We start from the raw sequence: 25,015 nt of genomic DNA on the forward strand, positions 1-25,015 counted from the left end.
ATGACATCTCCTCATAAACCACTAAGCCAATTTCATCCAAACTTCACAGGAATGTTCCTTTGGTGGTAAAAAGTAGAAAAATCTTGTTAACACTATAATGGCTGCATTTTTGATCCAAATATCCTGGAAATGAGTCTGAAAGTTTGCTTTGATGATGTTTTGGTCAAGCTCGAATATGGGTCACCTGGGGTCAAAAACTAGGTCAGACCGCCCTTATATGGAATAATCTTTTGGTCACATTTTTTACTCAATTGTCAGCAAATTAAGTCGGGATGCTTATCTAGTTAATTGCTTAGAGTTCGAATGTCAGGTGAGCGGTCTAGCGCCATCTTGGCCCTCTTGTTACTGAAGCTGTAACAATAGAAAAACCTGCACAGGATAAAAAAAATAGGGTTTAGATTGAATTGAATATCGATATTGTGATTCTTTATCCTATGTATGTGAAAAGCGCGGGAATGTCTTTCAATATTGGGTCATTTTTCACATTTAAAATGAGGCGAATTAAGGAATGATTTGAAAGTTCACACTGAAGATCGGACAAGTCGTGGAAAAATAGTTCCAGTCAAGACAAAAAGATCTGAGTGTCCCTTAACCAGATGTCAAAAATTGATTATATATGAGTGGATCAAAGATCGACACGGTAATCTCAACTTGCAAATGGTCCCAAATATTAACACCCATACTCCCATTGCAAGGGAAGTTACTCTGATTAGCAATGTTAAGGTAAAGACAGCGTTATCTGCCTTTGAGCATAAATATAGATCCAATTTTACATCATATGAACTCCACAAATGAGGAAAATAATTGATGATCATATGAAAATTTTGGTTTCAACATTGATTCGACGTTCAATGATCGCAGTTGTTTGATTCGATGATGTCTTATGTCCCCCTTCAAAGAAATGGGGGGAGATTCTATATTGCATTGCATTTAGCAGTTGGTCCATATATCAAATAACTAAAAAACGCTTAGGCCTAGGAACTTCAAACTGTGTATGATGCTTGTTCATGACCAGGCGTTGACCCCTATTGAATTTGGGATCAAAGGTCAAGGTCACATTGACCTTGTAGGTAAAAACGGTTTCCGATCAATAACTTGCCAAGCCATGGGCTGTTGACCCTCAAACTTCGTAGGTGCTTTGGGTAGTAGATGATCCCTATTGAATATGCGATCCAAGGTCATATTGACCTTGTAGGTAAAAACGGTTTCCGATCAATAACTTGACAAGCCATGGGCTGTTGGCCCTCAAACTGTGTTAGTGCATTTGTCTTGGCAAGTAGATGACCTCTATTGTTTTTTGGGGTCAAAGGTCAAGGTCATATTGACCTTGTAGGTAGAAACAGTTTCAAATCAATAGCTTGACATGACATTGGCCTTTGGCCCGCAAACTTCGTCGGTGCATTGGTCCTGGCAAGTAGATGACCACATTTGACTTTGGGATCAAAGGTCAAGGTCACATTGACCTTGAATGTCAAAACGGTTTCCATTTAATAACTGGAAAACACATGGACCCTTGATTATCAAACTTCACAGATGCATTGCTTTTTGTTAGAAGATTACCTCGATGGATTTATGGGGTCAAAGGGTCTGAGGTCAAGATAACATTGACCTTATAGGTAAAAACGCTTTCTGATCAATATCTCAACAACTCATAAGCCCTTAAACTTCTAACTTTACAGGTGCATTGGTTTTGGCCAGTAGATAACCCCTATTGATTTATGGCTCAAATGTCAAAGTCACATTGACCTTATACGTTAAGGCGGGTTTCGACTAACGACTTAAGTTGCCTTTGTTAATATTTTTTATTTAACTAAAATACTTTTGGTATACACATTTCAAGGTTAATAATTATGTAATATAAAAAAATTGGCTGTCATTAAGGAGGCCTACATGATTTATCAAAGTTATGCATTTATATTATTTAGTAAGATTTGTGATAACTTTGTCAAATTATTACTGCACAGAACCTTTAGGGTCACAATAACCATATTGTTTGAATATACGTACAGTTTCAAAATGGCCGACAACCTTGACTAAAATAACCTCCCAAATAACGATGTAAAACATTAATTAGGAAATATTTTAATAAGTCAGACCTATACCACCGTGTATATCCAGTAACGCAGGATTGCGCAAAAAAACGCAGGAATTGTGCACAAGTAACGCAGATTTGTGCAATTTAGTGGCTAAAACGAGCACCGCGATTAGTAAATGGACCAATATTTTTTATTGTACTCCACATTGGAAAAAATGAATCATCGCATACGGTTGCTGAGACATTATTCTTTAAAACTCATCAAAAATAGTTTCAAGAACATTCGAGAAAATGACGACCTGACTAGCGTACATATTGATGGTGATTTTTAGTTTCGTTGACATCCTTCAATACAGTAACCTACATATTTCTTTATGATCTTTATATCCGGTGTACCTGAAATATTTTCTAATCTACTCGTGTCATATTACACTAAATTTAGTAGATAAATTGTAATTGAGACCATTTTTTAAGAGGTAACGCCGAATTCGTGAATCTAGCATTGAAGCAACGGCGGCAATCTCTTTAAAAATAGCTGGAATTTATTTTACCAGCTTCCTTCTATTGTTATACGACACCTGCAGTTTGACAAATGTCTTAGGTATACAGAATGTGAAAAAAAATGTTATAAATGTGTTTAATGTACATAATTATTTATTTGTCGAAACACAAAAGTCACCTTCAAAACGGTAGTCGGGTGGTCTTTCTCACGAATGATCTAAAGAAGTAAAAAACAATTGTGATGCCGGTAAAAGTATAATGTCGTAGCAGCTGTATGAGCTAATTCATTTCAGAATAAAAATATTTTGGTTCATTTACTTATATACTGTGTTATTCGTTTTGGCAATAGCGTTGTACAGATTCGGCGTTACTTTTACGTTATTTGCACATTCTAGCGTTACTGGATATGCACTGAGTACGTAAACAATCAATGAAATGCGCTATCAAAGGCTAACTGAAACGATCGTGTTCCTTTTAATGATAAGATTTTTTTTCTGATACCTACAAAAATAATTATTTATATTACTTCCCATATACAGTTTAACTTTTAGCTGGTTATGCTCTGCAGACAATACAGATATAAACATACTTGCATAAGGACAATAGGACTTGATGCTGAAAGCCGATCAAACAACAGCTGCAGGCTTTATCACTCGTATCTCATGATAATTTCTTAAACGAATTCCATGTGATCACTATCTACCAATATAATATCGAATGATCTCATTCCCGTTTAAGATAATTTAAATAATTATAAAAAAGATTTTGAAAGATATTGAAGTATAATAGTATTATTTGCTTTATGGCGGTGGCGAGACTTGCTGGCACAAACATCCCTTTTCAAGGCTAACCTTCATTATTTCACAGAGCTATATACTCTGATTATTGTCACTGGTTGTTGTACTTTTTTGAGCTGATTGACCACTGTAAGTGACCTACTTTCGGCTTAGACCAATATATACATGTATATCAGACTCCGCGTTCAATATATGATCCTGATTTTATTTTCATTATTTCATAAAACTAAAATTGATCGTATTTTGCTAGAATTAAATGATACATTTTCACACTGTATAAAGAAAATTGCTAATTTGCAGAAATTTGAATAAAATCAACGAATTATAAAAGAAATACAAAATTATAGTCGGAACAATATCGGAACAATATCAATATTCGGATCAACTGTAAAATGCCCATTATTATCTTGCAAAAATGATAAATTCGGTCTAAAATTTCATAACTATGCTATTTTAAGTTATTATCAGGTTAAATCAAGTTTATATATCAAATATTCGATGAGGATGAGGATAAACTATGGAGAAAATTTGAATTTGACACGGACCTTAAATGTCGTTCCGTGATCCCGATCTTGGTCGTTCATGATGGTCAGCTTTGCATAATTATATCTCGCAGCAATGTCAAATTTATATGACTACCTAATGCTGTGTGGTAATTGCACGCAGGTAAATTATTTTTTAAAAGCCTTAATAACAAAATAAAACAGGCCATTTAATTTTTGTGAAAAAAGCAGAATACACATGCATTCGATTTTCCCGCTTTACTCCCGCGTCACGCCCCACTGATATAGGCCAATAGATTCCGAATGCTTTGTGATGATCACATGATCACACGTTACAGTTGGGTAATTTTGAGGCGGAGATGACCGTAATTTAGACAGATATTTTAGTGGTAGAATTTAGATAACGGCACTTGCGAACAAAGTGATGGCGAGATCAGTACCGCTAGGAATTAGGCTATTACCCGCTTTGCCCGGGGTTGATAGAAATGTTGCGTGAGTAACTCATTTTCATTCATAATTTTCATTTTTCCTTTCAACTGTCGATTGATCATTCACGCTTGGCAGTCGTAAATATCAGCTGATAATAATTGGAGTGATTTCCAGTAAATAGAAGTTCTGTTGAATCAGCTTTACAAAGTAAAAGGTTGAGTTTAAGTATACTTTTTCATCGAAATAGATTTACTGAACTGAATAAATGTAACATCTTACTTCAAATATCACTAATTTTTTGCATATAAAACTAAAAAGTAAAAAAATTTGTGTACATCCAGAAGATCATAGGCCTATGTTAGATTCAATATCTCCATAATCTATTTCAAGCTTATTTGTTTGATTGTATTAATCTGGCCTTCATTGGTGGCAAATGAAAGTCGAATTCATTACACAAGTGCTTGTCCATACAACCCCCCATCTCCCCCCTCACAAAAAAATGAAGAAAAAAAATATTAAAAAGCCCCAAAACAACTTTTCTGTGATATTAAATGAAAGGAAAAACAATTATTTTTTCTATAATTATACTCATACCAGGTATCATAAGTCTACTGTATAGGAAAAGAAAAATTTATCAATTTTTTTTTCTTTCATTCGTCACAGAAAAGTTGTTTTTGGGCTATTTAATTTAATTTGTTTTGGGGGGCTGATTAGGGGGTTGTATGGGCACCAAGACTGGACGAGCACCTGTGTGATGAGTGACGAGGGCGTAGTATAGTGATCAAATAAAGTTCTGTGTATAATTGCAAAGTCTATAAGCTTATATGTTTGATAACTCCTTAATTATAAGAATTTATTTATAATTAAATGAATGGCTGGTCAAGGAAAATTTGGAAGAAAGCAATCCAATAATTTTCAATTTGTAGCAAGAAACTTCACACTCATTGCTTAGTACTGGTTTGGTCCAGGAACAGATTCGAGAGTGTTTCAATAAGTTTATAGCTTCCAACAAAAACTAAAATATTTACCCTTTATTAACTAATTTCCAATCCCGCATATGAGGTTGACGGTCCCTCCACCAATTTTATAATATAGATCTCAACTGCATGAGTTCTGTTGAGGACAATGCAACACAAACCTCCATTAAAGTGACCAGAGTGTTTTGTTTTTCAAAAGATTGATCTGCAAAACAAAAAAAACATAATTATTATGATAAGGATTGGCATAAAACAAATCGAACTCACGCCATTAGGAACAACTTGAGCAGATTTGCACTTAAAGTCCTCAGTGTGATCATGCTTATCATATTATATTTACAGTGAAGATGTTTTGGACTTATCTAAAAAACAACTTAAACCCAAATCATCCCTAAATCTGTATGTTAAGCATTGCCAAATCAGCCAGAGTGATCAGTCCGACCTGAACATTATTATCTCTTGCTTCTTCTGGTTTTGGCCTGAAAGTTAGCCTTATAAAGTTATAAATTAACATCAATGGCACAGAGTGACTATATATGTATACACTACAGTAAACCTACATGATATATATATACACAGTGTACACCTATAAGCAGATCACAAAAGCAAGTCTATGAAAACAAACAGAACACTTTTGATCTATGAGCAATGCAGGCTGAATTAAGCCCATATTTCCCTCTCCAAAAAGTATATATTTCCTCCCGTTTTTGAAAAAATTCTCCAACAGTAAACAAAAACAAAAAACTTTTTTTCCTGAGATTCATTTAATCATAAGATTGGGGCAGAAAAAGGACATTTTTGTTCTGAAAGATAATTATGGGTTTGGTATCACAATTTGACATTAAATGAACTGTCTTATCTGATTCTGACGTCAGGAAGTTCCCCATTTCCCATTCCGCAACACATTATCCCCCTTTCCTTTGTACCTCAGCTGCCATTCACCTTAATGTCTGTGCGAGATAAATGCAAAACTATACGTCACTCTGTGGCATTTTAGTATGATGCAAATTAAACTAAAACTAAACAAATCTTCGACAAGGGTAACGACCTTAAAACTTAATATTCTTGTGCCCCGGTAAACATCTTTAATCTATGGGACATCACAGCATTTTTGACAAAGCTAGTTAAAGGTTGAACATATCTTGTGCCAAAGCCCTTATATTATTTTCATAGATACAATCGTTTAAAAAGGAATGTTGATATGAAAGAAATGGCATTGACCTTGAACTTGAACTGCGAACTTGACATTGGATTTAGTATAAATCATGAAGCATGGTATAAGCTCATGAAATTATTGAATTCCTCATGAGCTAGGAAGCATTATCATTTTTTTTATACAAATAAATTCATGCCCAGATTAAGTTTAGTGTTGTTTAAGGACATTTATATCACACACCCGTGCCGATTTTGCGACTCCGTAAATATGGTATTGCACGGCTGTGCATATATTTTGACGTGACGTCATTAGCGTTATATATACAAACATAGTGTAAAGATGCGCTCAATGTTAGCGTTGTACTATAGGCGCGTCAATGAAGAATGACTCTTATTTCACTTTTGTTGAGTGTGATGTTTAATGTAACCGTTTGCCTATTGGTGGCTACAAAATCCGCCAATTCGACCTTAAATATATAAGTTGAAAAGTACAGACCATTATCAGCTGGCATGATTCTATGCCGTCCGGTCATGATCTGCACTGTACTTTATATTTTCGAATTTTCCATAAAGACAAACTAATGGTTTTGTCCAGATTGCAAAGTGGGCAAGTCCGTTTAATATATTTAGAGTTATACCAGGTAAAGGACATTCAGAATATGCTCTTTGTGCCCTTATCCAAATCTTTAGGTTTGTCTATTATTAAAGTCTTTAGAAGCTTAGATAACATACAACCATAGTGACAAAAGCCATGGTTCAAATGTATGCTTTTGATAAAACTTAGGGTAATTAAATGGACGAAATATTTCTTGATCAGTATGTTGAAACAACAATTACCTAAAAGCATTCTGACCTGTTTACAAATTAGTACCATTAAACTGTTAATGATGTAAGTTAAGAGTCCACTCTTTAAACCTGAAGTGTCCACTTTTTCAACCCAGTATTATAAGGACAGGTTGAAATGTCATTCATCTCTGGGCAGCTCTTCAACTTGTTTTCCTAGAGATATCATTATATTATGACCTCTGAGAGAAATTATCATGACCTCTCTGAAATCACTGTAGATTTGAAAGAATATTTACCAGTATGTCATGTACCCTATTTCTCTCTTGAAATAGTAATGTTTTAATTTGCATCAACAAACTTCAACAATATTACATTTTATTCTTCTATTTGTGAAGAAAAATCCATGCAGGTGCTTCATGTTCATGCATTTTGTTCAGAATTGATTATGATAAACTTTATGAGCTTGAAATGACTGCTGTCTTATCTGAAAGTGTTTGATATTTAGTGTTTATTCTTTGGTATAAACCTGGGTTTAAACCACTCAAGCTTGTGACCTTGATGCTTTACCATTCAAATTTGTGGCCTAATCAATTAGTAATCCATTTAAGTCTGTGACTTAAACAAATTAAGTCTCTGGCTTCAACCAATCAAGTCATTGACTTAAAGCAATCAAGATTGTGACTTAAACCAAACAAGTATATGGCTTAAACCAAAAAAGTCTGTGATGAAAAGCAATCAAGTCTTAGACTTAAGCTGCAATCAAGTATTTTGCTTAAAGCAATCAGATATGTGGCTTTAACCAATTAAGTATTTGACTTACAGCAATCAAGTATGTGACTTAAACCAAACAAGTATAAGGCTGAAACCCATAAAGTCTGTGATGAAAAGCAATCAAGTCATTGACTTAATGCAATCAAGATTGTGGCTTAAACCAAAGAAGTATATGGCTTAAACCAAAAAAGTCTGTGATGAAAAGCAATCAAGTCTTTGACTTAAAGCAATCAAGTATTTGGCTTAAAGCAATCAGACATGTTGCTTTAACCAATCAAGTATTTGACTTAAAGCAATTAAGTATGTGACTTAAACCTGAATCAAATATATGGCTTAAACCAATCAAGTCTTGACTTAAAACCAAATACGGTAGGCATGTGGCTTTAACCAATCAAGAATGCGACTAACCAATCAAGTATATGACTTAAACCAGACCAAGGATGTGATTAAACCCATTAAAGATTGTGGCATAAATCAATCAAGGATGCGACTTAATTAAACCAATCAATTGTGTTACCTTTACCACTTAATTGTCTGTGACCTAAAACAAATCAAGTGTGTGTTGTAAAATGTGATCATTACCACTCAAGTAGAAATGTATTTGACCTTAAATACAGGACTTTTTTTAAATGCCAGCTTTTTAATGCTGACTGATTTACTGAACAATACAAATTACAGACAAATTAAAGATCAGATGGTCTCCTTCATTAAAGCCACACAAGATTTATTCAACTAAAATTGATCAAAATGTTTTAACCCATATCTTGCTAAATTTGGTATTTCTAATTTTGATTTTTTCCTCTTACAATTTGCATTAAGTTTTTTCATCTTTTGCTAAAAAAAATGTATTTTTTCACAAAGTTAAGGGAAGGTTACCTTACCTTCTTGCGTAAAAAAAACCCTTGATAATCTCTTAATATTTCTTTATAATGTTGATTTCACATACATATTTTTATGTGTTTTTCAGTTACAAGTTTTTTATTCTGGTCTTCACATTTTTCTGTTACATGAGCTACCATCTGTCTAGGAAACCAATCAGCATTGTCAAGGTAAGTCCTTGATGAAAACTAATTAGTTTACAGTCATCGTCATGTTTTTTACTTACATTAAATGTATTATAAAGGATGTTTTCAGGAGTTTTCATTACACATATAGGCAAGGTTTAAACTGTTCAATAGAATTTCTTTAATCTTGGCATGTTTGTTAGTTTAAATTTTGCCTAAATGTCTATTATGAAAACTTGAAAATGTCCTTAATTTGTATAACAATGTTGTAGCAGAGAAATATAGGGCTTTAAAGGGACATAAGTCTAATTCTATAAATAAATTTTTTGTAAGTATATTAGCTGATACCACACAAAGAGATTGATATTTATAAAGGTAATTAGTGCCTTCTATTAAGTATGGATTTGTCAAAAAACACCTTTGCATTGTAGATGAATTACATATAGCTTAAATGTGTTATAAAGATTTTACAGGTAAACATAAAACTGACAGAATTTTCATGCACCTGTCCTTTGTACATTGTATTTTTTTATAATGGTTATTATTGATTATCACACATTGGCAGCTGTCTTCATTCATTATGTAGACATTTAAGATATTTACAGATTTTCTATTTCAACAATGTTGATTTACAGACTACAATGTATATATATATTATACCTGCAAAAATATTATTTAGTGTATTTCATTAATGAGAAGCAGTTATAAGAAAAAAAATATTGGCTCTATATTGTTACAAGGCTTTATATAGTCAAATAAAATATATGTTCTGTTCTGTATTATAAATAATAATGAAGCATTAAATAGACTAGATTATGCTAAAATGACACTTCCTGGATGGGTTTATTAGGTTCATTTTTATTTGTACCGAATGGCATTCAAAATATACATGTATGTTTACAAGTTGGTCATTACGTATAAACATCTCATACTTTCAAGGCACTCAGATAACCAAATGATGTACTGACTTGAGAAGAAATATATTTGGTGTACATTATTAACTTTAAGCGTGTCTTTTGATTATGGTCTGCACTTTTCACTAGTATCACTCAGTACATATCTTGAAATATTCCCTAAAACAAAATAAGACAGAATCTGTCCTGATTGAAAGATGGACAAGATCATTTAAATATTTAACAATGTAAAGGTAAAGATTGAGGACTAAGTTTGACCATTGGCAAGAATAAGTATAAATATACAATAGCTTAGTTAAAATAGATGTTATAATCTGGCCGGAACTCTGCAAATGTGTTTTTCCCAGCATATCTGTAGGTACAAGCAAACTTTTACTGTTATAGCATCAGGGTGCACTGCCTGTCACAATAGATTAGTGTTGTGCTTTATAATTTCAAAGATGTATAAACTACACAAAAAATTGTTTGTACCTACGGTCTATTGTAAGAATTTTTTGATTATGGTCTAAATGTATTTTCTCATTGTTACTGGCAAATCTCTCTTTGATATATCATGATGAAGATTCACGAATTTCCCAGCAAATCAAAAGAAAAATTGATCTTTTTTTTTTTCGCCAAAAAAAGGGTTTTACTTTGGTTAAGACATTTGATGTCACAGCAGAGCAAATTTTGTTGTCATAGAATCTCCATATCATTTAGATTAGAATTTTGTCCTATTTTGAACTTCACATATCGGATGATTTAACATTAATGGACTTTTATGTGATAAGATTTCTAGCATGGACTACCGGAAATTTGATCTTGAAATTTGTGAGCTATATCAAGAAAGGAAAAGGGCATTTTTAAGTGGGGATTTAGGTCATAGAGTGTGCTGTTTGCTAAACTACAACTGATTATTAGTCATGCCATATCTGCATGGGCTAAAAATAATGTACATTAGAAATTGTGCCATTTTTATGCCTTTTTCTGCATGTGACAAATTAAACATTACGATAGTTGTATTTTCTTAGGATTTTAATAAACATTTTTCAAAACAACCTACAGAATAACGAATTGATATTTATTACATGTATATCCTTGTAAAACAATCCCGTTGGTTTTATCTGCAATTTGAAGTGTCTGCAGTTGTTGAATTCCACGAACAATAGAAAAATTTAATATAATCGATTAACGTCACAGTTGTTTTTAGCTATTGCTTATATATTTCAATTGGTTTGAATTGTTTTAGCAATGGGTAATTGTAAGTGTATTGTAATGTATTAAACTTAATAATATATATTTATAAGTGTATGATCTGTCTAAGGAAATGTACAATTATACGTAAATATCACGTGAATTGTGATGATCAAGAAAAATAGAAAAGAAAGTTGTTGTTATATTTGCTTTTAATTGTATTATGGTTTATAATAAATAGAAAAAAATAAAAAAAAATATGCATGCATGAATTTTGCATTTAATTTGTAACAAATTGTGTCACAGTGCATATTATTTGGGACCACTTGTATTTCAGAGCAAGTTTTTGAGTCCGCTTTTTCAGTTAATAAAAAATTGTATTTATATATATGTGTGTTTTGAGTAACAGTATTTTACATTATTAATGTAATTTATATTTTCAGTCAGTTTTGCACAGAAAGAATTGTTCTATACCACTTCTACCAACTGAAGTGGCAAAGTTTGATAATTCTACAGACTGTGACTGGGCACCATTTAGTAAGTTGTGATGTTTATACTTTAGAGAACATGATGGAAAAAGAGAAGTCTTTGACAAGACAAGATCATTATGTTTGTCTTGATTTTGTTTGCCTTGTAAAGAAATTACAGACTGACAGAAGTTAGAAATTTTAAAATGAAGTTTTGGCGGGAAATCGAGATGTACATTTTTCTAACCTGAGATAAATTCTAGCCGACAAGCCTTATAGAGGTGCAAGGTTTTTTTGTTGAAACATAGGAACTAGTAATTGTCAAATTTTTTAAGTGCATTGCATATAGTTTGAACTCAGAAATTTAATCTACACCTGCTGTTTTATCCTCATAGTATTTGGGCTTGTCACATCCGTGTGACATTTTATTTTTACCCAGGGTAACAGTGATCTTGAATATGTAATGAATGCAATTTGTGGCCTCTTTTAATTACAAAAAAAGGGCTTGACAAGAAAGTTGATATAGTGGTAACCATTTGAAATAACAAGGTAGCCTTAATAATAAATTATTTGAAGATAAGATGTGCTGAGGCTTGCTGTCGAGTGTTTAGTGCGGTATAGCACGTGTAATCTTGTATATTATGAAATTTGGAGAAAAATTTGACTACCTCTTTGTAGGTGCAAATATGTCAAGTTATCAGTAAATCACCTTTGACATATCAGAAAATCTATCTTCTTTATCTAGGAAGTATGTTTTAAAATTTAATCTTCTTTTGATCTAAATTGCCTCGATTTTGTTGTATTAGCCTTTTATGTAAGAGAAATCTATTTTGTGATAAAATCTTTTAAAAAATATTTTATTGCCCTCTTATCTTCATCTGTAAAATTTGTAAAGATTTTTGCTGGCATTTTTTTTTATTGCTAGGGTATGTCATTATCTTCATCTGTAAAAGTTGCAAAGTTTTTTTTGTGTGATTTGTATTGAAAAATTATGTAAAATTTTGTAAATAAAAACAAGGTGAAATAAAACTAAATAAATGAGCAAAATTTGATATTATTGATATAAATAAAATATGGCTTTTGAAATTTAAAAGAATATTGTCGCCCTTAATTGTGTTATGTAAAAATGACTACAGAATAATATAATTATTAAGTACTATTTGTTCTTCATAAGTGAGTGAATGAGTCTTCATCGCATCCGCGCATTCTGATCAGGATCAGGATCAGGATCCATGCTGTTCGCTAACAGACCCTATAGCAAGTAAATAAACTGATAGCGAACAGCATGGATCCTCATCAGACTGCGCGGATGCGCAGGCTGGTCTGGATCCATGCTCAGGTCGCAAACCCATTATGTTGGTTTTTGTCGTGACGCGGCTCATTTTGATAAAGGAACTGAAAATGTTATTTACCAGTAGAATGATTTTGTTCAACAAAAGTGTATAATATCATAGTATCCCAGGAATTCTAAATAGGACATAAAATGTTAGTTTTAAGGATGAAGTGTTTCTTATTTACATGACCTGATAACCCTGATGTCAATCATTATTAAATCTAAGAGTGCAAAAGTTGTTGACATTTTGAATTGTCTTAAAAGTGTGTCATTAACCTGAAATCTGCTGGAATGGCAAGTGATAACCTTTTGCCCTTTGCCACCAGTATAGGGTCATGGGGTCATGTCAACCAGCACATCGGCTATACAGATGGTAGTGCAATTTTTTTTTTTTTCTTTTTGATAAGGAAATCACTTTTATTTCAAATGGACTGATCCAAATTGGTAGTATGGGCAATTCCATTTAACAAATTCTCCCCGGGTAAGTTTAGCTCATTGAACGCTAAGCCAAGATTTTGTTTTTCTATATCCAGTATTAACTTAAGCCAGCCTGCACAGGTGTGTCCGACCAAGTTTAAGTTCACTACTGTTGACAAATTAGTTCTCGCTTTTAAATACTGAAATCCCCTAAAGTGACAATGGACATACCAAAAAGAAAAAAAAAGAAAAATGGAAGTTCATTTAATTGTCAGAACAGTTTAAAGGGGAAAAAGAATTGATTGTTGCCAATGCAACATCATTGAATCTGCATGGAATACCTGTGCTGTACATGACGTCTTCTTCCTTCCACAAGACCTTATGGTATCATCTGTGTACTGGAAGGACCCATGGGGGAATTTATGGATTTTTTAGCTTGTTTTATCTTGGAGGGACACATGGGGTAAATCTGTCAGTTAAGGAAAGGGCATTTAAGGTCTTTTTTTCTCGCTGAGGGACACAATGGGGTCCTATTTGTCATTGATGGAAGGAACAAGTGGTTGTTCGATAACATGGACAAGAGGGACACATGGGGTTTATTTGCTATTTGTCGAGGAAAGGATTGTTCGGTTTCATTGAAGTACATTGGGGTGAATTTCTATGACATCGGGAAGGGAGGGACAAATGGGGTTGTCTTTATCATAGAGGTACTATTTTTTTTTCTACAAAACAATTTAATACTTAAATTTCAAAGGTGAAATGATAAATATGTGGAGAGTAACATTAACTTTGATAAATAGATTATGTTGTCAAGGGGCAACAGAAATACCTTAAGTAAAATTGAACCCCATTATTAGTTGTGTTATTGAAATACTGCTAAAGGTTTTTGATATCAAGATAGAAATTTGAAGCTAGCGTTTGTTTCTCTTGATTTAAGGCCGTTTCGAAATAAAATAATGAAATATGTAGGTGTTTTATGTAAATTTTTTATTGACTAATTAAAACACCTGTCTGTACCGGTTGAAACTGGTTATGAAGGTCAGAACGTTTTTCCACTTATGATAAGAGTAAACATTGTCTGCTATAAGGTGATTCATTTCAAAATGACATTATTAAATAAAATTTAATTGGCTGATGTAGCTCACAGTACACTAATGTCTGTCAACAGATTTTGCAGCTTGTTATGAAGGCCAAGACCTTTTGTCACTTATGATGAAACAAAAAATTGTATAAGTCTGTATACAAGATACTGAATAAAATTTGCATTTAATTGGAATGAAAAAAAATGAATATTCATCATGTTGAGTATTTATAATTGCAGGTTTTTTTTTCATTATTAATGTCTAACAAATAATGAGAGATATTTGTTTCTTACATGCATGTCAGCCAGAATATAAAACTTTTGGTAGAAATTATATCCCTAATCAGCGCAGTAGCACAGCTTGACATAGTCACCATGAGGGGTGTGCCAGAGTGTAGAATCAACAGGCTTTATTGCATGACTCATGGAATTTATTTTTCCATTTAAGAAATGTTTTCTTTGGATAAGAACTGAGAAAGGTTTAATGTTAAAAAATGATCTTGCACAATTTGAAAATTCCCTTCCATCAGTGCTTTAAGTACTTTGATAATTTGAGTTTTGGGTGTAGTTAACTTATGATTTGTCTTACAATTCATTGATCATGTGTGAATCCAAGTCATGAAACCAATAGAAAAGTATCTGACAACTACATGTACTTCTTTTGTTATTAAAAACCAATTTTGGCCTTTACTATCCAAAATTAGATGTTACTGCAATTGTTTTGTTTGTGCAGTCTTTGAATTATCAAAAAAAAAACAATATAATGTATTATTTCAGATCATGGTGATTTTGCAACACTTCTGGGAAGTCTTGACTTGGCATACTTATTTGCATATGCAGTTGGAATGTTCTTCAGGTATAAATTTCATATGAACGCTTTTTCTTGCGAAATTTAATGATCTTTTATTAAACAATGTTAAATTTACTGTCTGAGGCTTTTTGATTCAAGGGTATTCACTTCTGAATGTGCATTACCAAAGACAAATACATTGCAAACTGAACCGTTTAAAAAAAATTTTTTTTCCTTATGCAAATTTTAAAGATTATGATTTCAAATATAAGAAAGAAAAAAAAGGCAATTTTATTTGATTTAAATCTTTAGAAATAGATTAACATCATACAGTGGTATTTGATTATTTATGATAATGTGATTAAAAAGTTGTAGTACTGGTGTAAAATATAAAAATATTTTATGCCCCATTTTAAGGGCGGAGAGATTTAGTTTGTCCTTGATTATCTGTCCCACTGTCCTGCTGTCCGTCTGTAGACAAAATAGTGGAATGTCGGGAGGGGGATATGTGTCCACAGCTTCGGTGTCCTTTGGACACATTTCTAGTTTTGTAGTTAAATAGAAATGTGTATGAAAAGATTGTTTTTAGAATCAGTCAGACAAAGAAGTTGTGGTTGAAGGGTGATCAATGATGCAAGCTTTCATAATGTTTCATTTTAAGCTTGAGTGATACTTACTGGTAAAGGCTGCTGGTAAATTGAGTATAATTATCAGAGCTGATTGTATTGTTTAATTCATTGTTAGAGAATTTGCATCTAGTATATTTGTGCTTCTATGACTTATAAACTGAACAGAGTTCAGCATTTATGCTGTTCAAATGGCTATGATTGCAAACTGTGAGCTAAGCTAAAGACAAAGTTAGGAAAAGAAAACTAGAATATTAGTATAACACTAGAAAAATTGTTATCTTTTTTAAATCTGTAAAAGACACAGGGAGAGCTATTCTACTCATGGGCATCACATTTTGGCTAAGTTTTTGCTTGCAAGTTGATACCTCCAAAACTACTGTAGCAAATGTGTTGAAACTACACATGCTTATTTGACAGCATAATAGAAGGCCCATAACTCTAAGGAGGATTTTGACAGAATTATGGCCCTTTTTTGAGCTTTGAAAATTCTACATTATCAAGGCTATTGTGTTTTATTTCAAGAGCAAGCTGTCCTACTGACAGCCCTAATTTTAGTTTATGTTTAGATTTACAAAATTGTAACCATGTGTTCATTTTAGTGGGCATATTGCTGAACGGATGAATTTACGGCATTTCTTGTCTCTGGGAATGATAACGAGTGGTATTCTCACTGCAGCCTTTGGCATGGGTTATTTTCTCGGTATTCACATGCTGTGGTACTATATTCTTGTTCAGGTAAATTAACAATAGTGTACTTACTGAGGTCTGTAGATTTGGCAATGCGGAACATTATTTTTGTCTCGAAAAACAATTTTAGAATATGGTCTCGAAAAACTAATTTTAAAATGTTAACAGAACAGAAATTAGTTTGGAAATTGGTCATTCATCATTTCTTGATAACGTTTGTCTTTATAAAGCAAATCTGCTGTAGTCAAAAAAAATTTAAGCTGTGATTCATTACGACAGGGTTGCATTATTATTATTACAAAAATCATACGCAGACAAGTTTGTACTTTAGGAATAATTACAATCCTAAATAAGATAATTTACCAAATCTACAGTAACCTTTGTAACATTATTCATATTGTACTTAACTGATGTATAAATGTGTAAATGAAGTTTTGTTTCTATACTGTATAATTATATTAAGCTTCATATCATAATTGAAGTTTTCAATAAGTTTTTTGTTCATTGTTTTTCAGATTATAGGTGGTTTAGTTCAATCATCTGGCTGGCCAAGTGTGGTGGCCTGTGTAGGTAACTGGTATGGCAAGGGAAAGTAAGTATCTGTCTTGAACCCTGAACCAAAAATGTCTTAAGCTCTTGTTCTGTGTTTGATAAAAATTTAACATAAATTATTTGAAACATACTCAATTTAATGTGATTACAATAAAACTATAACACTTATTTCCACCATTGTTAAGTGTGCACCCTAGAACTGGCTAGTGTCTGATGACATATGAGGAATATGGTGTTGATAGTTGGGCTCATTCCTGGGTTGAGAGAAAGACACTTTCATCACAAGGCAAATCGCTGCTCTTAAAAATACCAATTATCTAAGGGTTTACTGTGTAAAGCACTAAAAAGTCTTGTGCTAAATCAAACAATGCAATATTTATTAGGGAGAAATTTTGTTTAAAGAGCTTAATAGTCATGCTTTGCAGTACCCATAGTTTTACCTACCCATACAACAAGTGCAGAGTGAGACTAAGATCTGCGGGTCCATCCATGCACTATTTGCTAATAAGTCTGTCAGTACATATTTTGAAAATTTTCCCTAAAAATGATGAATAGTTGTGTCTTGATTGAATGATGGACAAGCAGGGTTGTCATTAACATTTTTCGCAGAAGGTTTGTTTTGGACTTGAGGCGGCCATTTCTGTTTTTATCAAGCATAACAAAGAGTGTATTCTTAAATTTGAGGCGGCCCATAATGCATTTGAGACAGTCATTTTGGCCTCCTGCCGCCTCTTAATGACAACCCTGGACAAGTCCATTTAAGAAATTTGGCAGGGTTAGGGTTATTTAACTAAAAACAAAAGAGAACTGAAACATTGTAAACCATTGGTGGTTAATACACTTTATTGCATGATCTTTTGGTTTCAAATTTACTTAGAATTTGTAAGGATGCTTTGATTTTGTAAAAGATTTAAGGTTATAAATGTACGTAGGACATACATGTATTTTTTTTAAATGTTTTATTTCGCTCTACAATGCTTTAAGACAATTATTTTCTATAAATCTTTATATTTCTCTATTAAACTTGTTGTATGAGTTGAAGTACTCTTAAATCAGTATTATTTAATTGTTATGTTTTCAGACGTGGATTGATCATGGGAATATGGAACTCACATACATCTGTAGGAAACATTTTAGGGTCTCTCATTGCGGGGGTCTGGGTGAATCATGCATGGGGCTGGTCCTTCATTGTTCCCGGAATTATAATCGGCTGTCTTGGGATATTGGTTTTCTTCTTTCTTGTGCCAGGTATGTATTTCTAGTCATTTTCTAACTTAATTTAAATATCATTATGCTAAGTAAAATTAATATGATCTATTATATTATTTTACCCATAAAATATGGTGCTTTATCAGCCAAATATAGATAATATTTGTGAAAAAACAAATATGAAAAATAAATATGAAAGTGGGCGGAGCCAGAACTCATTTATTTTTAGACTTCTGTCTCTGATGATTCTCTGTTGCTGTCAGTGGCTTCAACTATTCATTTCATCATTGGAAATTATCTCTTTATGGTTTTCAAAACGGTTGAAGTTGGCTGTGATAAATTGTATATTGAATTGAAGCCATAGCACACAACTGAAACGAAAAATATCCTTTTACTAATGGATGGCATTGTAATATTTTAAAACAGTTTGTTAAGCAGAATGTTTGTATGAGAAATAACATTTGGAAGTTTATTGTTTACAGAACCAGGGGCAGTTAATTGTGACCGGCCTGTTCACCATATAGCGGGAGAAGAGGTAATTCAGTCTTTCTGTTGTTCCTAACCTAGCATGTTATACTAACATGCACATCTATATTCTTTTCCAAAAGCAGTAACTGATTAATTCTTAATTTATTTTATTTTCAAAAACTATAAATTTTGTTTTTATAGAAGTATATATTTATATAAGTTCAGTTTATTGCTTGTGAGCTTTTTTCGTGCAGCATTATTTGCATAATGATTTCAGTTACAAAGAAATGTTGTTGCCAGTTTGCTTTGTAGCTCTGAAAAAATCAGTTCACGGTCATATTTTACATATTTTGCAAAATGGCGTGAATATAATCAGGCAATTGAAAACTGGATTAAGTTTGTTTCACAACCAATCCTATAGTTCTTATATTATTTCACTTTTTATTTACATCACTAACTGTTTTTTGTTTGATTTCAATAATTTTCTTTCACCTCACTGCTGCCTGTTCACATTTTTTGAGACGATATTCTTTCTCTTTATAAAATGTTCGAAATTATATGCAAAGCTTTTTTATGAGCTAAATGAAATAAGTAATTTCTTATATAAATCGGTATTTATTAGTGAAGGGTGATGGGGGCTCACTTTTCCGATACCCGTGAAATGAATAGTGAACAAATGTCATTTTCTTTCAATTGACAATGTTAATGGTAAAATGAATTATTGAACCTTATATTTATATGATAACATATCGTTGGAATTTATGGTAATTTTAAGATATTTCCGTAAAGTGTGAACAAGCAGCTTGAACAAACTAACATAGAAAGCATAAATGTATTTGAATTATTCTGCAGCAAAATGGTGCTCAGTCAACTGACGGTGTTGTAACAGTGTTAAAAACTGAACAAGCACCTGTTGCCCATCCTGATGTTAATTGTAACGAAAAAATTAATCTTGGTTTTAACGACTCTGATTTGGATAAGAAAAAGATAGATTTAAGCGAAGTAATCATTGACCCTAGTCGGGCAGTGGTCACTTTTAATGGCGAAAAAGTTGTTTTGTCAAATTGGTGTAATGGGGCAGTTTTAAATGGGTCAGTTCAAAATGGACCACATCTGACCAATGATGAAGTACATGATAAACATCAGGGTGGGGCAAGACCATTCCCGGAACTGGTTACTAATACAGGATTGCCTACTAAGGTAGTTTTAAACAGGTGGTGGGTAGGATTTGCTTGAAATAACCGGTGGTGGGTTAGATTTACTTGATGGTGGTGGTAACATATCCTGGTTGTTAAAAATTAACTCTTAACCTGCAAAAATTTTCTAAATGAACTTGTCCAGCTTTCATTTTAGGAACAGTCCATAATCATCTGGGGATTTCAGATGAAAATTTAAAGTGAATTAGCCATCAGTATAGGGCCTGGTCAGACTGCATGGTAGTGCAAGCTGGCCTGGCTCTATACTGGTGGCAAAGGCCAATCACTTTCAGTTCCAGCAGGTTAAGGGTTAAAATTTCTTTTCTTCATTTTTTTTCCAGATATTTTTCTATTACTTTACTTTTTTTCGTTACTATGGACCTTAGTAAAGCTAGAAATTTGAAGTCATCCCAAGATAATTTCTCAAGAAAATTTCAGACAGAAGCCTGCACAAAGGGCATAAATGTTGTCTAAAAATGTCTGTTCACATTTATTTACTCTAGAATAGTGAATATATTGGATTTGTAACCCAGGGGGTCACTGGTTTGATCTTTGAGTAAGGTTAAATTTCTACATGACAGTTGATCTTGGTTATTGAATCTGATAGTAATATTTGTCTCACTGCTGATTCAGACATTATGTGATAAGTAGTCGGTCACTTGCAGAGGCATTGGTTATTACTGGTTAGTTATCCAGGAAAGCTGGTTAGGTGGACTGACCACTGAGATAAAATTAAAATTGGTGTAAAAACCAAACCAAACAAACAAACACATTTTATCTTCATATCAGAATCAACATAGAGCAAAATGTTACCAAAGATGAGGATTATACTGAACAATGTTACAAAAGATGATAATTAAGAGAGCTAGAGGCTAGAACAGTACTTGGTTTATTGTTAAGAATTACTAGTATCTCCAGTGATAGAATAGAAGATATAATATCTCAAAAATGAAGCATTTATACATTATGATATGTAGTACTTAGTACAGTGCAATCTCTGCAGAGCAAAATCTTTTTAGCTGAAATGATATTTGGGTTGTTGCTGAAAGACGTTGCTCCTTAGAGGTTTAATTTGAGCCGTGTCACTACAAAACCAACATAATGGGTTTGCTACCAGCATTGATCCAGACCAGCCTACCCCTAAGCGCAGTCGGATCAGGATCCATGCTGTTCGTTTACCAAAACCTATTACAAGTAGTAAAACTGATAGCGAACAGTTTGGATCCTGATCAGACTGCGTGGATGTGCAGGCTGGTCTGGATCCATGCTGGTCGCAAACCCATTATGTTGGTTTTGTCTTGATGCGGCTCATTTATTGTGAAGTCTTGCTTATTAGCTGTGGGAAAAAAAGGAACAGTTGCTATAAACAGGTTATTGCTTAACAGAGGGCTATTCTGCAGACGTTACACTGTATGATATGGTCACTGTATGATATGATGTTATTGCTAGTCAGAAATTTTATAACACTTATTATGAAGATTTTCTTATTCAAAGGTACTGGGATTTCCTTTTGACATTATTACATAATTACACATTTCATCATGTTTTTGATTTTAAATGATAAATAGTCATTTTTAACGCAGTTATTTTTAATACCTTGCACCATTAAGTAAAATATCTTGTCATTTAGCTCATATAAACAAATAACTCATATAAGCAAAAAACTCATATAAACAGGCAATGCATACAAAAAAGAAACACATATAAACAAACAAACAAACATATCATATAAACATGAAACTCATATGAATATACAACTCATATAAAACATGCCTAAATATACAGCTCATATAAACATATGGAACACATAAACATACAGCTATTTATATAAACATAACTTGTATAGATATACAATTTATGCATAAATATACAACTCATAATTATAGACATATAGCTCATATTAAAATGCAAATTACAAACATGAAACTATTATTTAAAAAAGCAACTCATATAAATATACAACTCATATGATACATGTATATTATGTAACTGATATAAAAGTGCTTAAAGCTTTGCTAGAACCTATTAGTGAAAGATTGCATAATTCTATATCTTATAATTTGACATGAAAGATATAGAAATGTTTGCAACATATGTTGCTCAGAGTATAAGAATCTGTCTTTTGTACCTATTACTTTTGTTTAATCTGGAAGAATGCACATGTATGTAACAGTAATTAGGTTTGATTAAAGGCATTCAAGAAGTTCCTAGAGGTAACTGGGTTATTTAGTGTTTTTCATAATTGGATAAAGATATTCAAATGTTTTAATCAAAGTAATTACAGAGCATTTCGTAATAAAGGATTTAGGATTTAGAACTGATTTTTTAAAGCCCCACCAAGATTATCATGATTTTTTGCTTGTTTTTTTTTTTCTCTGTGACAAAACAATTTGGAGAGGCAGTCAGTAGTTTTTTTCTTTTATTATGATATACATGTAATATACAAAGAAGTGGAAAAAAGGAAAAATGTATACATTTTTTGGCTCGACTATTCGATAAGAATAAGTAGAGCTATTGTAGTCACCCGAGCGTCGGCGTCTGCGTCGGCGTAACCACTTCTGTTAAAGTTTTTGTAATAGTTTAAATATTTTCAAAGTCCATTGACATATGGCTTTGAAACTTTGCACACTTGTTCACCATCATTACCCCAACCTATAGACAGGAGGAGGTAACTCTATCAAGCATTTTGACAGAATTATGCCCCTTTTTTGACTTAGAATTTACGTTAAAGTTTTTGTAATAGTTTAAATATTTTCAAAGTTCATTGACATATGGCTTTGAAACTTTGCACACTTGTTCACCATCATGACCCCAACCTGTAAACAGGAGGAGGTAACTGTATCAAGGATTTTTTTTTACTATCAAGCACTAAGAATAGTCGAGCGTTGCTTTCCTACCGACAGCTCTTGTTACACTATGTAACTCTTTGCTGTACATTGATCAAGATTAGTATTTTACTGGACAAATGATACTTAACAGTCAATTACCTGAAGTTAAAATATAAATATGGACAAATAATACTAAACAATCACCTAAAGTTAGAATTTGACCACATATCAAGAATCTGGGTTTTCTGTCAAATGGATATTGGTCTTGCAAAGTTTGAAAAAAATCAAATGCAGATCTACCATTGTAACTAACAAGAAATTATTAGTGTGACCTATAATACTTTTGTTTGGGTATTTGATGATATATTTGTTGTCATTTAGGAGGAACCTTTGATGAGAACTGGAGATGATGATATAGACCATAAAAAGGATGAAGCCATTTCTCTATTCAAAGCATTGATGATTCCAGTAAGTTTGTCATTCTCTTTTCTAGCATATTAGGCCTATATCTTGACCCTTACAGTTGAAATGAAAGTCAGTGGCCACCATTATAGAGCCAGGCCAGTCTGACATTAAAGAAATTGGTAAATAAATGTATTTTTTATTAAGCAAATTATCAAGAAAATTGATATAGTTTTAATGTTCTTTTTATTTTGTGTATCTATATTACGTTTATTGCTTTTGTTAAGTCTCTTTTTCATTATCAAATCTGCAAGTTTAAAATTGATACTGTTTGATTAAAGAAATCTGCAAGTAAATTGAATTTGCAAGCAAATCTGCAAGTTAATTTAGTCTGTTTAGTTTTACTTTTACCTTAAGCAAATGTCCAAATACTTTAACTTGTGTTAAGAATATAAGCAACTAAATTCAATTCAGCAAGTAAATTTTACTTTCATGAAGCAGTAAGTAAAATGTTGTTTTTATTCCAGGGTGTGATAGAGTTCTCTTTGTGTTTATTCTTTGCAAAACTTGTCAGCTACACATTCCTGTTTTGGCTTCCAAAATATATCTCATATAAAAGTAAGTAAACATGTTGCATATTAGTCTGTTTTAATTCCCCTAAAAGGCGGTATATTAGAATCACACCGTCCATCTGCCTGTCTTTCCATCCGTCTGCTTGTGTTTCTGTGCATCTCCCAATTAATTTGTAAAATATTTACTATACATGCAGATGAATGGTGCAAAAAGTGAATTTCTGTTTACTCAGCGATATTTTTCACCATTATATAATCATGTGACTAATTTAAATCAATGCAAGTTCACACAAAAATATGCTTCACTACTTAACACAAAAAGATGTTTTTTAATAGGGTTAACAAAAGACTGACATATGTTACTTTGTAAAAATCATTGAATTAATGTTGTTTTGCAACATTGCCTTAGGTAATTCTAAAAAGTTTACCATAGTCTTGCATTGATTTCCCATTTCAGTCTTTTGTCTAGATGTAACACGTGTTCAACATATGTTCATGTTTAGTTAAGGTAAAAAATGCACGAAATTCCTCTTTCTGAACTCTCTCGTACGATGGAATGTTTCTAAATTAAGTTGTGAGATAACATATTTGGTGATTTTTTAAGTCCTATGTCTTCTTATCTAAACCAAGGTGAAGGTCATTCAGTAAAGTGAAGGTTACACTTGGAATTGAAGAGAAAAGCTTTTTGCCTGCAATCAAGTTGATAACTCATTCAAGTCAAAAAGTTGTTCAGTCTAGCTTTGCTGATTCTTATATAACTGTATACATGTATTTATTGATCGTTATAGATAGTGATGAAACAATTTGATCAAATAGACTCTACTGCTTATGTCATATGCTTTTTTTGTGCCGTTTTGATTTATTTTGTTTTTGAATTTCGACAGAACAGATGATACAGATTTTAGACTGTTTAAATCAAATGTTCACTTATTTACTGAGTAAAATAAAACTAAAAACAACCTCTTAATTCTATAGATATCCCTTTAACAAACAATTGACTGTTCTAAATTCAGAGCTGGGCAAGTCCATTTTACTAATTCAGGCATATAATTATGGTTAAGTCATTAAATGCACATATTATTTTGATAATCTCAACAGTACTTTAACTTTCATGACTTTTCTTTGCAGCTAGTTATGATGCTGAAGTTGCCGGTGACTTATCAACCTTGTTTGATGTAGGAGGTATTGTGGGTAAGTCGATGAATATTTTCTTTATTTTTTCCTTTTTTAAAAAAATTTTTTTTAAGGCCTTATGTGGCTGATTGGATAATGTGGATGACTTACTTGGCCCTCACTGAGCACTGTGAGTTTGAATCCTGTTAGGGACTTTGAATTCACT

The 25,015-nt window shown here is 32.5% G+C and overlaps 1 protein-coding gene across 2 annotated transcripts in view; it reads left to right on the plus strand.

Moving 5' to 3' along the window:
- Positions 1-4,155: 4,155 nt before the first annotated feature.
- Positions 4,156-25,015, plus strand: part of LOC132746835 (glucose-6-phosphate exchanger SLC37A2-like) — a 28,626-nt gene continuing 7,766 nt past the window's right edge. The window contains exons 1-12 of one of the 2 annotated variants that reach the window (XM_060736098.1): positions 4,156-4,328; positions 8,922-9,003; positions 11,489-11,582; positions 15,121-15,199; positions 16,362-16,497; positions 16,965-17,041; positions 18,083-18,249; positions 18,693-18,745; positions 19,531-19,878; positions 23,084-23,170; positions 23,632-23,722; positions 24,805-24,867. In XM_060736098.1, coding sequence (XP_060592081.1) covers positions 4,261-4,328; positions 8,922-9,003; positions 11,489-11,582; positions 15,121-15,199; positions 16,362-16,497; positions 16,965-17,041; positions 18,083-18,249; positions 18,693-18,745; positions 19,531-19,878; positions 23,084-23,170; positions 23,632-23,722; positions 24,805-24,867 — 1,345 coding nt within the window. In that variant the 5' untranslated portion in view covers positions 4,156-4,260. The remainder of the gene's footprint in view (positions 4,329-8,921; positions 9,004-11,488; positions 11,583-15,120; positions 15,200-16,361; positions 16,498-16,964; positions 17,042-18,082; positions 18,250-18,692; positions 18,746-19,530; positions 19,879-23,083; positions 23,171-23,631; positions 23,723-24,804; positions 24,868-25,015) is intronic. The other variant, XM_060736099.1, reaches the window with a different exon arrangement.

This window comes from Ruditapes philippinarum, unplaced genomic scaffold (genome assembly GCF_026571515.1).
Source record: "Ruditapes philippinarum isolate M1 unplaced genomic scaffold, ASM2657151v2 ctg762_1_1_1_1, whole genome shotgun sequence".
Classification (NCBI taxonomy): Eukaryota; Metazoa; Mollusca; class Bivalvia; order Venerida; family Veneridae; genus Ruditapes; species Ruditapes philippinarum.